This window comes from Rhinolophus sinicus, chromosome 14 (genome assembly GCF_057876585.1).
Source record: "Rhinolophus sinicus isolate RSI-liver-muscle chromosome 14, RSI-T2T, whole genome shotgun sequence".
NCBI classification, from domain to species: domain Eukaryota; kingdom Metazoa; phylum Chordata; class Mammalia; order Chiroptera; family Rhinolophidae; genus Rhinolophus; species Rhinolophus sinicus.
Window position 1 is genome coordinate 178,366,178 of NC_142514.1, and position 17,725 is coordinate 178,383,902.

Consider the following 17,725-nt stretch of genomic DNA (forward strand, 5'->3'; position numbering starts at 1 on the left):
TTTGTCCTTCATAGCCTAAAATTTGATGTTTTAATGAATGGTGTTGATTGAGTTGAGTTGGAAGCATGGCTTTAAGGGACAGTGGAGTTTCGGAGGTCATGCTGGGGAGATTTCTGGGCAAGGGCATCACTAACAAGAACAAAACTCAGAGGTAGCCCCAGCCTGTGCTTTTGGAGGGTTGAAGAAGAGCGTGTATGATATTTTTCTTTTGCTTTGCAGTTAAAACTCTGTGATGAAGGAGATAAGGAATGAAAGAGATATAGAAAATACTAATAATGATTAAAAAAAGGACAGCTGTCATTCAAGGGAGCACAAGAAAGAGAGAGGGAAAGCCAATCTTCCAAAAACAAAAAATGATGATGTGATATTATGAAAGGGAATGATTACTTTAGAAAGATTCATAATCCCAGTCCCTAACATTAATCTATTTACATTCTTCCATATCCTATCCTGGATCTCTAGCATATAAATTCACTATTTTATGTGGTTGTAACCTCAGCAAAACAAAGTTTGTGTTCTCAGGCAATGTTAGCATGTAATCCGGATGTTAATCTGCCCTTTTAGATTATTTTACACATTAACTATTGGTGACCAAAATAACCAAGTCTACCTTGTGTCTGTCCTAGTGTCTCATTACTTTGGTTACAGAAACCCTGCAGAATAAATCAATTTAGCATATGTCTTCTTGACGCTAGTGACGTCGGAGCAGGCCAGAAAAAACACATTTGCTCTCGACATAGACGATATAAGTTCATCATTCATCAAATTCCTGCATCCCTTTGGACTGGACCTCATTAGCAAAGGTTGAAGTTGAGCCGTATAGTAGTTGTGTGGCCATTGGCCGGCACGCCTCGCCTTGGGCCAGCAGGGGGCGAGTGAGCTCCAGGGCACCTGCCCGAGCAGTCGAGGGGTGTGGCTCTGCATGCTTGACAGACAGCTGAGGATGCGGGCGAAGATGAGGTAATAGCAGCCGGAGCAAGGAGGACGTGGGGGTGTGGGCGCCTGTGCGTGCGAATGTGAGTGTGCGAGTGCGTGCACAAACCGGAGACACTGCGTGTCTCGGGGCTCGCGCTGCGGAAACCGATAACGCTGTATTACATTTTAAAAAAAAAGAAAAGAAAATTCTATTCCTGGAAAGGAAGCTGCAAAGTAAAGGCCGGGCGAGAGCGGCGGTCCCGGGGCGGTGTCATGGCCGGTAGCTTTACGTCGTCTAGGGACTGGGGAAACCCTCGCAGACGCGGGTTTGCCTTAGCGCCCCGCTGGGAAGGGCCGATTCATTCTGGAAGCGACTAGGCAGAGCCACAGAGAGGGGGAGCTCTCGCAGAGGCAACGACAGCGTTTCGGGCGGTGAAAGGGTGGGGAGAGAGAGAGAGGAGCGAGGGGAGGGAAACACAGCGTGCCAGTCCGAGCGCGAGCGCGCGGCGAGATCCCACCCCGGCGACTGCAGAGCCCGAGGCGCAACTGGTGCGACGGCTCAGTCCTCGCCTTGCAGTCCGCGCCAGCTCGCGGCCGCCGGGGCTCCGGCCGCGCGCCCGCCGGGTGGCTTTGCAAGGCGGGGGCCTGTTTGCGGAGAGCCGGATATTTGCATGAAGCCACTCGACCCCACGGAGCAGCGGCAGCAGCGGCGGACCCCGGCAGCGGCGGCGCGCGGTGGAAGCCAGGCGGCCTCGGTTTCCGGGCCCCGGTGGATGCGCGGCTGGGGAGCGGCCCATGGGCCGGAGCTGAGGCTGCCCAGGGCGTCGGGGCGCGGGGCTGGGGGCGCGGTCGAGGCCCGGAGGCGGCGGCGCAGGAGGAAGCGGAGGAGGGCAGGCGTGCCGGGCCCGGGAGGGGGACAGCGCAACGCCGCCGCAGCCCGGGGCTCGCCATGCTCCTGGCCTCGGCCGTGGTGGTCTGGGAATGGCTGAACGAGCACGGCCGCTGGCGTCCCTACAGCCCCGCGGTGAGCCACCACATCGAGGCTGTGGTCCGCGCGGGCCCCCGCGCCGGGGGCAGCGTGGTGCTGGGCCAGGTGGACAGCCGGCTCGCGCCCTACATCATCGACCTGCAGTCCATGAACCAGTTCCGCCAGGACACCGGTGAGCCTGCCGCCCCTGCCCCTCCCGTGCGCACCTCCCCTCCCCGCCCTGAGATCTCCCGTGGCGCGAGCCCACCGGGGCCCACCCAGTCCGCACCTCCGTGCAGTGGTGTCACCTAGAGGTGGTCTTGGAGGGGACTCTGTCCTCCCCATCATCCTCTTAAGATACCCCCTGCAATAAACGTCCGTGCAATTAGTATCTGTGTTCTGGTTATGCAAACCCAACTGCACCCTACCTCCTAACAACCCACGGTTTACGTCCCCTTTTCAGCGCTTGGCAGCCCCAAGTCCTCCCCTGTGGAAATTCTGGGCCCACCCCGCCCTCAAGCCATCCCAGCCCGGAGCAAAGGCTTCCTGCTCCCAGAGCTCAAGCGTCGGTTGACCCTGCTTTGTCCCCAGGCACCCTTGGGCCTGCCACCTGCCACCCTCATCACCCACCTTACTGCCTCTGCCCCTCGTGTGTGGGGTGCCTTTCCACAGTGGGTTCCTGGGTGCGGGAACTGGGGGGAGAAAGAAGGGATTCCCCGGAGATTCAAGCTGTAGTCTCGAATGGGAAGGGCTGGGCTCCCGGGGAGGAGAGACTGGAGTTGGGAGGATTCCAGGGCATGAAGTACCCTGGATGCTGTGGCATTGGCGAGTGCGGCTGCTTGTGCACTCCAAGTGCTGAAGCAACAGGCCAGAGCAGATGGAGAAAGGAGGGGGAGGGACCCGGCTTCTACGGAATGCCTGGCAGGGAAGCCGCTCGGCTCCCTTTGTCCGCGGAGGGGGAGGAGGCGGATTCCTCAGGAGAAACTGCCCCCAGCTTCCTCCCGAAATCCTCGCCCAGGAGGAACTCTCTCGCCTTCCCGAGCGCTAAACTCCTATCTTTTCATGAGAAGCAAATTGCCACAGCAGCTACCACAGTCCAACTTCCCAGCTGCCCAGTTTTCCCATGTCAGGGCGAGAAAGACAGCCTGCTTGGGTGGCGGGCCATTGGCGGGAGGGGCAGGGCAGAGCTGCATGTCTTTGCTTGGCCCAGTGTGTCCAGTCTTCACTTATGACTCGGGACAAGTATGTCTCCATGTAGTCTCCTCATGGGGGTGGGGGTGTTTTCTGGAATTCTGGCTTAACTTTCCGAAGAGCGTGAGGAGGAGCCTGGAGAGGCAGGTGTGGGGAGGGGAACTGAGAGGATGCCTGGAAGAGTCCCAGAAGGCCAGAGAACAGCTGTTGGAGCAGGGCATCTAAGCCCCCTTGGAAAGCCCCCACATCCTGTGTGCTAATTAGGATTGTCATGGGAAGGGGGCATCTCTCCACTCTCATGTCCCCATCTTTGGTCATGACTCCAACAACCTCTTTGCCAAGGGCTTTGCACACACTGGCCCAATGAGTCAAGCTTTCTGGGGAAAGGCTTCCAGAAGTGTTATCATCTAGAGGGGCTAAACCCCAGTGGGAAAGTGAGAGGAGGCGGGAATAAGGGGGATCTGGGGAGATTGAGAAAGAGGATTAAGTGTGGCTGAGGGGGAGGGAGAGAATGAAATTGTGCAATTTGGATAGAGGTTGTGGAGGTGAGGGTGGAGGCGTCAGATTGGGGGGGGGGGGTACGTGTGTGGAGAAAGGGACAGCTGGGACATGGAGGTGGGACTAGAGAGACCAGCAGTTAAGACACCTGACAGGGAATTTCAGTACTGCTCAAAATAAACAGGCAAGTGTGAGCTTTTCTAGTTGAAACAAAAGCTCCACAGCATATGGAGAACCACCCTGGTGGCATAAAGGTCCCAGCCCTTGTCCCACATTTGGGAAGGGAGAAACTTTAATCAGTGTTTAGGGATATCTAAGATGGGCATGGTGCCTAGAAAGGGTCATGGCCTGAAGTCAAGTGCTGGAGAAAATTGGGTTGAAGGACGGAAGCTACCTCCCCCAGGTCTGATCACTCTTCCCTGAGGACAGGCTGACCACTACCTGGTGGCTCTCAGTTTAGTCCATGGCAAGCCAGCAGGCAGTGGGGAGCCTGTCCTCAGGGAAGAGTGACCGGGCTCCCCAGATTTTAGACCAGAGGCAAGGGGCTGGCCCCAGATCATTTTAAATACGGCCTCAGCGTGTGTTTCACATTTTTGTCTGTCTGAGGCTCACATTCAGATTGCTTAGGTCTCACCCACTGGTTCTACTGGTCAGTTGTTTGCATACTGAGCACCTCCCTCAGCGCCAGGCCCTGCCCTGGGTGCTAGAGGCACTGGGCTGAATTCCCAGGAATGCTGGGTCTGTCGGGGAGCTTGTCAAAGTAGAACAGTATCTCTGGGTTTCTGGGCTTAGAGCCCCCTCCTCTCTCTTCTCCAACAGACAGAGTTCCTCTCAATATAGCTCATTGATGAGGCTGTGACAGGGTAGGAACTTTAAACCACTGGCTCCAAGGCAACCTCGGTCAAGCACTGGCAATGTTTAATTAAATTACCCACCGTGCCCCACCACAGTTTGAAGCTGGGAACCAGAAACATCCCCATAAACAAAGGAGAGCTGGAAGTCCCCTGCCTAGAGGCCATTCCTCTCTTTTTTCTTGGCTCTTCTATGTGAGGACATTCCCTGACATGGGAGCTTTGTTTCTTCAGAAGTGGCCTGTCCTGCTGTAGAGGGGGTCCTCAGACTCCCCGCTGCCCTGACTCCCACCTCATCCAGCCTGTCTCCAGGGAGCTGGCTAGAAGTTTGCAGACACCCTCTGCCTGCCTGTTTGCCCTGGGCCCTTGTCTCCAGATCACCTCCCAGTCTGAGCTTATTTGCATTCTGTGCTAGTCTCCTCTCAGCATTTTGAGCTAGTCAATGTGGAGGAAGGGAAGAGATGGAGAAAAATGGAGGTGTCTGGGTCTTGGCTGCTCCAAGAGCCGTGGTCGGGTCCTCTCTACCTACGATCATTTACCTTCACTTGGCTGACCTTTTCCTCTTGTAGGACAGTGACTAGAGCTCTGTACTTTCGCATCAGTTTCCGCTGTGTCTTCCAACATGCCCGGTCACTGCCATCTCCAGGGCCCCAGCATCAGGATGGGGGACGACCCAGGCTGGGAGGGAGAGACATGACTCAGGCTCTCATCCCAGACTCATTGGCTTATGATGTGACCTTGACCAAATCCCATAACTGCTCAGGCCTCATTTTCCTCTGTAGAATGAAGAGCAGCCTTAAGATTCCTTCTGGCTCCTTTCTTCCCATCGTGCAGATTGGCAGGTGAACGCTTTTGGCCCCTGCACCAGTGATGATGCCACTTAGAAGCGGCCTGGTGTAAGGGAGGGATCTTTCCAGCTCAGAGTTTTCTGTGCAACTTCGGCCTCTTTTGTGTCTTTAATGTGGTGAGAGGGTCAGATGGAGAGAGATTAAAGGATTTGACAGAAGCCCATTTTTAGCCAGCCCCGGCCCCCCACAGTACCCTCCATCCTCTGTGAGCACAGAAATGGAGGAGGCAAAGGTCACGATGACCACCTGATAGTTACAGTGTGGGGCATATGCCAAGCACATTGCACACATTATCTTGTTTAATCCTCCCAGCAATCTTATGAAAGACTTATTGTTGTTCCATTTCATAGGAAAGGAAGTGAGTTGAAAGGCATTAAGTTGCTCAAAGGTTTCCAGCTAGTCAATGGCAGAACTGAGGTTCCAAATCAAGAGCCCCATGCTCTACTCCAATATGTGGTGAGCACATATGGGCACCGACGTCATGTAGGCTCTGTTCCAGGCATGTGGGGTACAGCGATAACAAACACCCAAGTGTTTGTCCTCCTGGGACATTCCAGTGGGGGTGAGAGATGCTGGTAAGAGAGGCCGGGATTTCTTGGGTACAGCATATGCTCTAACACAGGGTTGCACAGATGTGGGTGACATGCCCTGGAGACCTCAGGTCATGCCTGAAAGGTGTTGTCTCCCATCACCCAGGAGGCAAAACATCTTGGGTGCTTTGGAGTGCAGGTGTCTGGGTTGCCAGGAAAAAACTGATTTTCTTTCTTTCCTCCTTAGTCTGGGATTTTCTTTCTTTCTTTCCTCTTTATCCCTATCATATTAGAGGCCTTTTCCTTGGGACACTGAACCTTAGGACCAAAAGGATTTCCTCAGATCTTCCAGGTCATGGTCCTGATTATAGAAAGGTCTAGGGCTAGCCCATTCCAGATGGAGCCGGCTCTGAAGATGATCAGATCCTGAAACCCCACCATCTCCCTTTGTCCCACAACTTTGGTTCTGAGGTCTGCTTCTGTCTCTAACTAACCCCCTAGGGCTGAATCAAACTCATCATTTTTCTATCCCAAACCCAGCTCTTCCTTTTGACACCCCTCTGCCTCTTAATGGTGCCATCATTTCACCATGTGCCCGTGGTCAAAGCCTCAGGACTCTGACACGTGATGCCATTCAGAATCTTCTTCGGGTGCCCACGTGGCCAAACAGTGGAGACTTTAGTGTGCATGATGAGAACTCAGGGGGTCGTTCACCTGCAGGTTCCCAGAGCTGGTCCCCGGACACACTGAGCCTCGGGGCTGGAGGGCACTGCTGCTTTGTACCCCAGGAGCATCTGAGGCAGATTCTGGAAGCCCTCTTGGAAAGCATTCAGCTATGCATGGTCAAGTCCTACCCATTTCCTCTCTGTAGGTTCCCTCCAATCTGTCACCTCCTTTTCATTTTCACTGCCAACACCCTCATTACTTCTCACTTAGAACTGATTAACAGAGCAGCCTTGGTCTTGTCACTTCTGTGTCACAAACGTCACTGGCTCCTCATTGCCTACAAATAAAACCCATCACAGCCTGGCAGTCCAGACCATCTATGCCCTGGCTCTCACGTACCTTTCCAGGTTTATCTTCTTCCATGCCTTATATTTTCCTCTACCCCTGACAAACAGATGTCCATCCTCAAGCATTGCCTCAGAGTTCTCTGACTTCCCTCCCCCACAACTATTCACAAAGTCCCTTCTTCGGAAATGTCCTCCTTTGCCATCTTTCCTATTGAAATTCTCCTTATCATTCAGGTCTTATGCTACTTGTCATCCATTTCTTGAAATGTTCTCCATCATTATTTCATTTATTTAATTGAAATTTATTGAGCCCTTAGGACATGCCAGGCATGGGGGATACAGCCGAGAGCAAACACACCTGGATGACCACTCTCGTGGGGTTGGGAATCCAGTGAAGGGAGACAGACGTTCATCAAATTAATCACACAAATAAATGTGTAAATGCACATCAAGATAAATGCTATAAGAAAAATAGGAATGGGAATTTGACCTGGTCAGGGCAGCCAGAGGAAATCTGTAGAATGAGTAGTGAAGAGGCCGCCAGAGTGTTTGGGGGAGGAGGGGGGAGAGACTAGCATTGTGAAAAGGCCCAGAGAAGCATGGCAGTGGGCAGAGAGTGAAGGGGGCCAAGGGGGCAGAAATGTGGGCAGAGTGTATGAGGTGTGAGGGGGCCACAGAGGTTGGTGGGTGGAGGGGATCCCCGCCATGACCTCAGGAGAAGTCATGGAAAGGATTTAAGCACAGTGAGGATGTGGTCGCATTTTCTGCCAACGTGCATTTTGTTGGCACCCTTCTGGCGGCAGTGCTGCCTCCTAAGTAGTCATTTGCACACCTGTCTTGTTTTAGACTATAAGCTACTTGAGGCGTGCCTGGATCTTGGCATTCCTCATACAGCGGGTGAGTACTCAGCAAAATGTGGTAAATGATGAAATGCCGAAGTGGCAAGAAGTCGTCTGTCAATCACAGCTCATGACGGAGCCCTCATTGCTGCCAGTCACCACACTGGGCATTAGGATGCAGAGCTACAGTGTAGCCTCCACTGAAAGCCCGGGTGTGAAAAGTGCCCAGATGCTGGTGCACATCGGGCATAAATAGATGTGCACCCCAGACTTGGGGAGCATGGGACTGGACTGGGAGAACCTTTCAAGTAATGGATGGCAAATGGCATAGCACCTGAAGGACTGGGGGAATTTCAATGTAAAAATGGCCAAGATGGGCATCTCTGTAGAAGGGACCTGGCCAAGAGTAGGAGAGGAGATCAGGGAACTCTGAGGGAAAGCATGAGCATCGAAGGGGCATCTGTTTGTCAGGAGTGGAGGAAAATACCAGCACAGAGGACGCTAAACCTGGGAAGGTATGTGAGAGCCAGGGCACAGATGCCAGGAGTTCTGGGGCAATCCGCAGCATCTCCGGGATTGGTAACACTTGTAAAAAAAAAAAAAAGCCTTTTAAGCACATCTATGAGAATTGGTCAAGTACATTGTCCCCGCTACCCTGGAGAAAATATAAAATAATGTCATTTAAGCTTTTTATACTTACCTTCTTCATCTCTAAAAGATGTTTCATAGGATTGCCGAAGAAGTTCATATGGTTTGGGATAGGTGAAGGTGCTCTCTAAATAATAAATATTGTACAAATATGAGTTATATATAAACTCTCCTCCTCTCTCTCTCTCTCTCTCTCTCTCTCTCTCTCTCTCTCTCTCTCTCACACACACACACACACACACACACACACACACACACACAGCATCCCCTGAACTAAACTTTTCTCTGACTCCTCCATCCTGCTTAGACATACAATAGAAAATAAATTACAATAATAATCACCAACTTTTATTGAGCTCTTGCCATGTGACAGGTGTTATTTCAGTGCTTTATATTCATTCTTTCATTTAATCCTCAAACTCACCCTTTGAAGTAGCTACCCAGGGCCCAAACAGATGAGGAAACTGAGGCTTGATCACACAGCTGGAGGGGACACCTCCACTGTGGGACACAAAGCCTGTGCCTTTTGTTCCCCAGGGAGCTGGCTACTTAGGAAGGAAATGGAGGCTAACCAGGGGACTATTGCCCCCCTTCCTCCTCTTATCCCCCCTCTTCGGCTTCCCTCATGTCCCCAGCAGAGGTCTTGGTGCTGAATAGGGGATTGTTCTGCCTTTCCCTCCTGCCTCTGAATGTTGATGTTTTGGGTCATTAAGGGGCTTGGAGATGGGGTGGGGGGTGGGTTATGACCCTGGCAAAGGCCTGAATAGCCATTGTTCCTTTTCTTCCCCCCTTGAATGGGATTCTGTCCCTAGTCTTGGTGTCTCCCTCTGGGATGGAGGAGGGGAGGGTAAGAGGCCAGAGGAGGGGAGCCTTTTCCCACCACTTTGATGGATAGGGCTCAAGCCTCCTTGGAGCTCTCCAGGCCTCCCCACCCTGCCTCAAGCCAGGTGTCTTCAGCCTTGATGATGATACCCGTGAAATGAGCCCTGGTGGGCATGGGTCTGAATGCATGTCTGGGGTGAGTAGGGGAGAAAGAGGCGACAGTTACAGGGATAAAGAGCAATGGTGGCAGGCTTAGTTTCCCCTTCCAGTCCTGCACGCTCATTTCCACTGTACTATTCCCCGGCAACAGCCCTGGCCTCTTACCTCCCCCCACCCACCCCACCCCCACCAACAACAAGACTCTAAAAATTAAAATGGTCTTCTCTTCAGAAGAGTTTGAACTTCTTGGAAGAAAGACATCAGATAAACAGAAAATTATTTTTATGGCCATTACTATTGTTGATATAAGAGTTAACGCTGGGACATTTGAGAGAGTGCTCTCAACCTGATTTTCCTTCCATCGCCACTGCCTCTGCTTCCTTCCTGGAAGGAGGCAGTCTTCCCCTGCCCTCTGGGCTTCCATGGCCCTGTGTCCTTTTCCTCTCTAATCCTCAGGGCAGGGGCATTTAGAGGAGCATTTAGAGAAGGGATATGATATTTATGAGCACCTACTGTGTGTCGAGGGCTTTATATGCCTTAGAACCTGGCATATACTAATGCATATTTGTTGAATAAGTGAGTCACAATTAACTTTCACAAAAACTCAGCAATGTCACTATTATCCTGTTTCTCAGGGGAGAAAAGGAGGCCCAGGGGCCTATAGCAGCTAGTAAGTGAGCAAACTTGGCTGCTGACCAAGGTGTCCGGAACCCACACCAGGAGGTGCTCCTTCTGGTGTCTGACACTGCCTGCTCCATCCTCTTCCTCTGTTTTCACCCTTGTGTGACTGCAGAGATTAAAAGGCAGGAATGAGTCTCATTCACAGCTGATACCTCAACAGGCAGCCTAGTGCCCGGCACACAGTAGGACTCATTTAATGTTGGCCTATTAGTGAAACACAATTCGATTTCACTCCTTGCTGACCCTGACCCTCTCCTCTGCCCCCCTCTGGCAGGGACCCTCCGCCCAGTTCGCCGCAATTACTACGACCCTTCCTCCGCTCCCGGGAAGGGCGTGGTGTGGGAGTGGGAGAACGACAACGGCTCTTGGACGCCCTATGACATGGAAGTGGGCGTCGCCATCCAGCACGCCTACGAGAAGCAGCACCCCTGGATCGACCTTACGTCCATTGGCTTCAGCTACGTCATTGACTTCAGCACCATGGGCCAGATCAACCGGCAGACCCAGCGCCAGCGCCGCGTCCGCCGGCGTCTTGATCTCATCTACCCCATGGTCACTGGCACCTTGCCAAAGGCCCAGTCCTGGCCAGCCAGCCCCGGGTCGGCCGCCTCGCCCCCCGGCCCGCCCTGCTCCTGCCCACAGTGCGTCCTGGTGATGAGTGTCAAGGCGGCAGTGGTCAGCGGGAGTGCTGGGCCCCTGCAGCCCCCAGCGGCCCGCAAGAACATGCCCCCATCTGGAGCAGTCAAGATGCCACCACTATCAGGCCCTGGGGCCAAGCCACTGGACAGCACGGGCACCATTCGAGGCCCAATAAAGACCGCTCCATCACAGCCAATCCGGCGACAAGCCTCCAGCACAGCGGCAGGGGCCACTGCGGGCTCTCCTGCCAGCCCCCCAGGGGCCAATAGCAAGACGGGAAGGGTGGCCCTGGCGACTTTGAATCGTACCAACCTGCAGCGACTGGCCATCGCCCAGTCCCGGGTGCTGATCGCCTCCGGGTAAGGTGCTCCCGTGGCTGCCTCCAGCGTTTACTCATCTGGGGCGTAGCACAGGGCTGATCTTGCATCAGAGATGGAGGAGGGGCTACCAAGACCTAAGCTCCCATCACCTTGTCTGGCCCTGGCTGCATGTGGAAGGTGGTGTGGTGGGTGAGGCAAGGTTTGGCCTTTGGAGGCCCACAGCTCTGGAATCTGATTGAGGCTTTGCCTCTGACTAGCCCTGTGATGGGGACAAAGCCCTAGCTCCCTCCTCGGTAAATGCTGGCTGTAATACTCACCTCAGGGTTGCTGTACAGATTAAAGGAGATCATGCATATTCAGTAATAGCAGGCAACCTTTACTGTGCCCCCACCGTGCTCTAGTTTGGGGGCTTTATAACCTCATTTAATCCTTTCAGCAACTCTGTGAAGTAGGCATTTTGATCCCATGTTACCTATGAAGAAATTAGAAGTTCACTTGCTCAAGGGCATGTAGCTAATCATCGGCAGAGACCAGGAGTCACACTTTAGCAAGTGTGATGTCTGAGCCAGACTTTCCTGTCCAGCACGCCCATGGTGCCTGGCATGCAGTAGGTGCCAAATAAGGGTTTGTCCCTTTCCTTTGGTCTCTCTGGAAACCGGAGGGCTGCCTCCAGATTGGAATAACAGCCCACATGCTGGACATTCTCCATGCATGGTCTCAGTTACTTCTGTGACAACCTGGTGATGTTGTAGGTTCTGTGATTACTGCTTTTTATGATCTTGGTCTGGCCCGATCATAAAATGAGAGTGACCCAGGTGTTCACAGCCTTTGCCTGCCAGCCCCTGGTTTCTCATGAGATTGGCCTCTCATAGCCGTCCAATCTTCCCTTTCTTCAGAGGGGTCTGGCCCTGCCTGCAGCGCCTGAGTCCCAGGAGGTAGGAGTGGTTTTAGCATTAGGTGGGACACCTGAGTGTGGAATTCAGGCTGCCCAGAAGGGGGGGTCTCTGCTCATAGAGATTCAGCACTGGGAGGAGAGAAGGAAGAAGGTCCACTGCAAACTGAGAGGCCCAGCCTCTACTCCTGCCTCTGCCACAAGGATGAGCTGCAGAATCTGTGTAAGGCCCTCATGTGTGAAATGGGGGTCTTCATGCTTGCCCTGACTACCCCATGAAATGTTTGTGAAAACCTCCACTTAAGTTTACAAGGTGCACTCACCAGCATTATCCTGTTCCCTTACCCTGTGATGCAAGTGTCAAGCATGACACTTAACTCAGAATTAACTCCCCAAGGAAAGCCACACAGCTCGTGTGTTACAGAATGGGTGCTGACCCTAGATTTTAGTCTCCCAGTCTACTGCTCTTTTTGCTTGAGCCTAGCTACTTATTGTATGTAAAGGCAATTTATAAATGGTCAAAAGCTGGTCAGATGCATAGGCTGTTTATATGACTGCCTCTGAGAGAGCAGAAATATTTGGGAGAGGGGACTGTGTACCTAAATGGTGCCTCTGGCTCAGTTTCTCCACATTGTCACACAGCATCCTGGGGCCTCGGGCAGAGTTCAGGGTGATTGCTGACGTGGATAAGAACCCAGCCACCAGAACCTGGGCTTCAACCCAAGTTCCTTGCTGTGTAACTTGGGGCAAGTTTTGCATCCTCTGAATTCAGTTTGCTCATCTGTAAAATGGGGATAATAATGGCACCTCCCTTATATAGTTACCATGAGGATTAAATGCAATACTTGATATATAGATTTAGCACAATGCTTTGTACATAGGAAGACTTCAGTCATAATTAGCCACTAGTGTCGTTAGTTGTTATTATTCACAGGTATCTACTGAACGTCCACTGTGTAATTGTGTAACTGTTGAATTGAAGGCAAAGTTGAGCAGCCCCACCTCATTTCTGGCACCTTTGACAAATGCCAACTGACCCGATGCCATAATTGAGGGAAAGGAACCCCAGATCGCTTTAAATCCCAATGAGGGAATCGGCAGCTCTTTATCTCTCTGCTTTATTCCCTCTGCCAGCCAGTAGAATTGGAGCGAGAGAATAGGGTGGAGGGCTGGGCAGTGCCGTTTCAAAAGGGCTATAGAAACAAGTTGTTTTTTTCTCTGCTCTGTTTTCCTGACAAGTGAGGCCCCTCGCTACCCCTCTCTATCTTCCAGCCCTTTCCTTTTCACCTCTTACCACCTCCCTCACCCCCACTACCATCTTCTCCTCCAGTCTTTCTTGGCCATTTAATTAGCATGTTTATTCCCTTTGTCTGGTATTGCCATCGACCTTCTGTCGTCCAATGGCCCCTTCCCCCTCCTCTCTCTGCCCATGACCTCTTCAAGTAACTTTCCCACGGAAGAAAGGAAGACCAGGGAGGGTGGGAGAAGTGGGATGGAGAGAAGGGTTTGGGGGGAACAAAAGATCCTGTGAATTATTCAGAGACACAAGCAGGGGGCTTCTAAATGGAACAGAGAGAGGGGCTGTACAGCAGAGGGCGGGAGTCACCCCTCTGGCCCTCTCCTCCAGAATTGAGGCTCCTCTATCTCCAGCGAGGCCTCGGTTGCTGGAGAGACAAGACCATTGTTCTGCCTGAGGATTCCTGGGTTGGCTCATGACTCCAAGAAAAACACTGCTTCTCAGCACAGTGTCTGCAGAGCCATGCTCCCGCCATTGACCCTCCTCCCCGGCACCTTGCTGGTTTTTCTCTTTCCTTCGTTTTGTGTTTGTTTGTTTGTTTGTTTGTTTTTAATTTGAGGGATGGAAATTAAAATTTGCACACTCCATAACTGGGATCAGCCCAATGGAATGTGGGTAGGGAGGAGAATATCTTCTGATTGGCCAGCAAGTGGTTAGGCAGATAGCTTTGGCTGAGCTGAGTTCCTGGAGAATGTGGACACATGCCTGCCATTGGGTTGCTAATTTCTAGAAGGAGGGCTCAGGCATATGAAGTTGGGGCCCCAACAGGTTGTGATCTGTGTGGACTACACAGGCCAGTCAGTCTCCATGGTTTTCATTTTACCCAGTAACAGTGGGGGAGGGGTGATCAGTCCGTGTCAGCTCCACAGTCCTAAGTACTGCCCCGCACTCAGCGTGGTACCTGACATGTGATGTCCTCAAGCATCTGAGCAAATTGAAATATTACAGCAGGAAAAGACTATATCAAGCCCAACTTCCTCCTCCAGTTGGGAAACAAAAATGTAAATAATCACCCACATTTGCATAGGGTTTGGCTGTTTACAAAGTATTTATTCTGGATCCTAAATCCTCACAGGGACCCCCCAACAGAGATTTAGGGGGCCCTGTTTACAGTCGTGGTGATTCAGATGTGGTCAACTGCAGAGAGGCTGTGTGGCTGTCCCAAAGCCCACGTCAGTGCACAGCCGGACTGGAAGCTGGACTTCTACATTTCTGTATTTCATAAACAAATATGCTCGCCCTCCCCCAGCCCCAGTGTCACCCAGAGCCCACTGACAAGTCCTTCCGCCACGCTGTCCCTTTCTTGGCATGGCAGGGACACCCACCTCTCTCACAGAATTCACGGGGCTCCTGGGCCCCATGTGTGCAGACCCTCCCTCTCGTCAGAGCGAGTTCTTGGGCTGCCTGGGGAAGGGGGGTGCTCTAAGGGTTGGACTATTTCCTGGTTAAGCAAATTGGGTGTGGAAACCTGCCAGTCCAGTTTACGGGAACAAAGGTAGCTTTTGTCACCCAGATCACAGTTACTTATCAACGGGAGGGAGCAGGGGCCTTGGAGCTGGTGAGGGGGACAGACAGGCAGGTGCGGGGCTAGATGGCACGCTGCCCCCTGGTGGAGAGCCGGGGGACAGGCACCCGAGGCCGGACCTTCACTCCTTCTCCAGACCGAGCCAGGTAAGGAGGCCACTCAACTGTGGGTAGGGGACCCAGCGCTTAGACTGTCACCTGATTCTTAGGTACTGGGGTGGGAAATCGTCATGTAGTCACCCTGGCATCTTCTACCCACAGACCCTCACAAGTTAATAGGTAAGGAAATTAAAGCTCAAAAAAGATAACAGACGTGAAGGCATTACTGGCAGGATTGGGATTCGAACCCAGTGTTCCTCACTCCCCGTCCCAGTACTGGGTCGGAGCCCAGGGTTTAGATGGTGCCTCTTTTCTTGGCCGACTTTCCCTTGTTTTGAATTCTCCTCCCCCATCTGGGTTTGATTTATCCTGGGGACAGTTTCCTAAGAAAAGTAGCTTTTGGTGGCCTGCTGAGACACAAACACTCCCACATCTGTTATTTCCACATCCTTCTCTTAACCCTGGTGCACATGTCATGGTCCCTGGGAAGTGACAGAGGCCCTGGAAGACTCAGCATAGCTGGGGAAGCACCCCTGGGTATGTGGGGGACAGAGAGACACGCCACTCAGCCTTGAGGTCCGTTCCAGCTCTCCCCTGTCTTAGTTGTGGGTTTATTCCTTTACCCTCTGAGCTTCATGTTCTGTGTCTAAAGCATGGAGTGGTGGAAGGATGGCACAGAGTGGCTAAAACAATGGGTTCTGGAACCAGATTTCCTGAATTCAAATCCTTAGCTGTGTGATCTTCGGCAAGTTTGCTTCACCTCTCTGTGCCCTCAGCTTCCCTGCCTATTAAAATGGGGTGAATCATAACAACACCTCTTGCACAGATCATTGGAAGGATTAGATTACATGTTGTGAGCAGTTAGAATCATGCCTGGTATGAGGGTTCTGTGCATGTTCAGCAATTGTAACACATGGACGAAGACTCAGGGGCTCTCGTGTTCACCACCGTGTCCCCAACATCTAGCAGCACATCCAACAGAAAGTTGGGCTCAATATAAAGAAACAAATAAACAAATAATAAACTAAATAAATAAACAGACCAACACACTCTTTCTCCCTCCTCCTGTTTTTCCAGCACCACCCCACCCCCGTAGCAGAACTGCTGGCCTCTCAGGCTGTCTGGCTCCTGGAGTTATCTGTGACCCAGGCCATTGGCCTCTCCAAGCCCACATTGCCCTCTGAGCCCAGCTGTGGAAGCCTGGGGGGCAGGGGGAATAGCGCAAGACCCAGCCCCGCACACCCCATATTTCTCCAGTCGGCACCGTGGGAGGCCTCGTCTTTCCCAGGCAGCTGTGCCGTCTCCTCTCCAGCTTGGCTTGAGGTGCTTGGGAGAAGGACAGGAGAGAAGGAGGCTTTGCCTGGTATTTCTATTTCTCAGAGAAAAGGAGACGTGACAGCTGTTAGAGCAATGGTTTCCAAATGTTGGACTGGGGATGGGCTGCCTCTGCATCCTCTCAGCAGAAGCCTGTAAAAATGCAAACTCTGGTGCCCCACAGCTGGAAATTCCGATGCAGGCCTGGGGCTCTTTTTTGAAAGCTTCTTAGATGACTATGTTATGTACACCCAGGTTTGAACTTGTTTCTTTTTTTTTTTTTCATTCCATCAGTAAGTATTATTCATTGAATTCCTACTAGTGTCAGACTCTGAACAAAAAGGTATTTGCCCTTGTAGAGCTTCAATTCTAGGAAGGGAGATAATAAGCAACAACTTATTTTAAAAGATTATAAGTTCCTTAGGGAAAACAATTTTTTTAAAAAAGAGCAGGGTAAGAGGGCTTGGGGGTCCCAGGGTGGGATGGATGAGTGGGTAGCAGTATTAAATCAGATGGTCTCAGGAACCTCACTGAGAAGGTAAGATTTGAGCCAGGAGTGAAGGTGTTGTAGGAGGGAGCCAGGCAGCTATCTGGTGGAAGAGCATTTCCGGTCAGTGGGAACAGCATATGCAAAGGCTCTGAGGCAGGAGCGTGGCTGGCATGTAGGAGAAACCGCTGGAGCCGCGTAAAGGGGAGTGAGATGAGGGGAGGACAGAGACAGGAGGACCGGGGTGGGGAGTGTCGGCAGGTCATGCCGGGCTGTGTAGGCCTTGCTGGGACTTTGCATGCACTGAAGAGCTATTCTGAGTTTTGAGGTTCCGAGTGGAGGAGTGACATGATCTGACTGAGGTTTTGAAGGTATTCCCTCTGGCTGCGGAAGGATAAGTAGCTTCTATACAAAAGGGCGAAGCTGTTCAGTGGGTGAAATTTTGGGGTCTCAATACTGATGAATTTTGTCTCAACGTGTCAAAACCATAATGCATCTGCTCTTTTCACAGGGTCCCCACTGTTCCAGTGAAGAACCTAAATGGGTCTAGTCCTGTCAATCCTGCCTTGGCAGGTAAGAGAAACCCTGGTTTCAGGTAGAAATATGAAAAATAGGTAGTATTTGTAAGGAAGAGAACTCAGGTGTTAAAACAAACAGGGATCTTAGGAGTTGGGTCTGAAGAGCAGGAAGAGTTTGGGGAGAACTGATTGCTAAAAGCAAAGCGTGCTGTTGAAGATGAGCGAATGGACCCATTTCTGGGAAAAGTAGAGGGTAAGTACAGAATCCATGAGTTGTGAGAACTCTGTTGGAGAAGAGGAGAGTGGGTTGATGGGAGGGAGGGCCCAGATGGGGGGTGGAAAGCTGACTGTCCGCCTTCTGCACTCACGCTCTGCCTTTCCAGGAATCACTGGGATCCTCATGAGTGCAGCCGGGCTGCCTGTGTGTCTCACCAGGCCACCAAAGCTGGTCCTCCACCCGCCCCCCGTCAGCAAGAGCGAAATAAAATCCATTCCAGGGGTTTCCAACACAAGCCGCAAGACCACCAAGAAACAGGCCAAGAAAGGTATCAGCCACCTTACCTTCTGGGGGACTGAGAGTCAAGGGCTTGGCTCCCAGCCCTTGCTCTGCCTCCATTCCTGAGGGTCACCCCCGTGGCTTACCCCCTGTGCCTTCATTTCTGCATCTGCTAAG

General features: G+C 52.1%; 1 protein-coding gene and 1 long non-coding RNA gene across 3 annotated transcripts in view; one reads left to right on the forward strand and one right to left on the reverse strand.

Moving 5' to 3' along the window:
• The window catches only part of LOC141572272 (uncharacterized), a 45,921-nt gene extending 42,294 nt beyond the window's left edge, over window positions 1-3,627 (reverse strand). Inside the window, exon 1 of one of the 2 annotated variants that reach the window (XR_012497596.2) lies at window positions 2,513-3,627. This is a non-coding gene — a long non-coding RNA (uncharacterized LOC141572272). The remainder of the gene's footprint in view (window positions 1-2,512) is intronic. The other variant, XR_016018372.1, reaches the window with a different exon arrangement.
• Window positions 1,863-17,725, forward strand: part of DTX4 (deltex E3 ubiquitin ligase 4) — a 33,377-nt gene continuing 17,514 nt past the window's right edge. Inside the window, exons 1-4 of the mRNA XM_019754057.3 lie at window positions 1,863-2,075; window positions 10,237-10,960; window positions 17,046-17,107; window positions 17,436-17,597. Of these exons, the coding sequence (XP_019609616.3) occupies window positions 1,865-2,075; window positions 10,237-10,960; window positions 17,046-17,107; window positions 17,436-17,597 (1,159 nt within the window). The 5' untranslated portion in view covers window positions 1,863-1,864. The remainder of the gene's footprint in view (window positions 2,076-10,236; window positions 10,961-17,045; window positions 17,108-17,435; window positions 17,598-17,725) is intronic.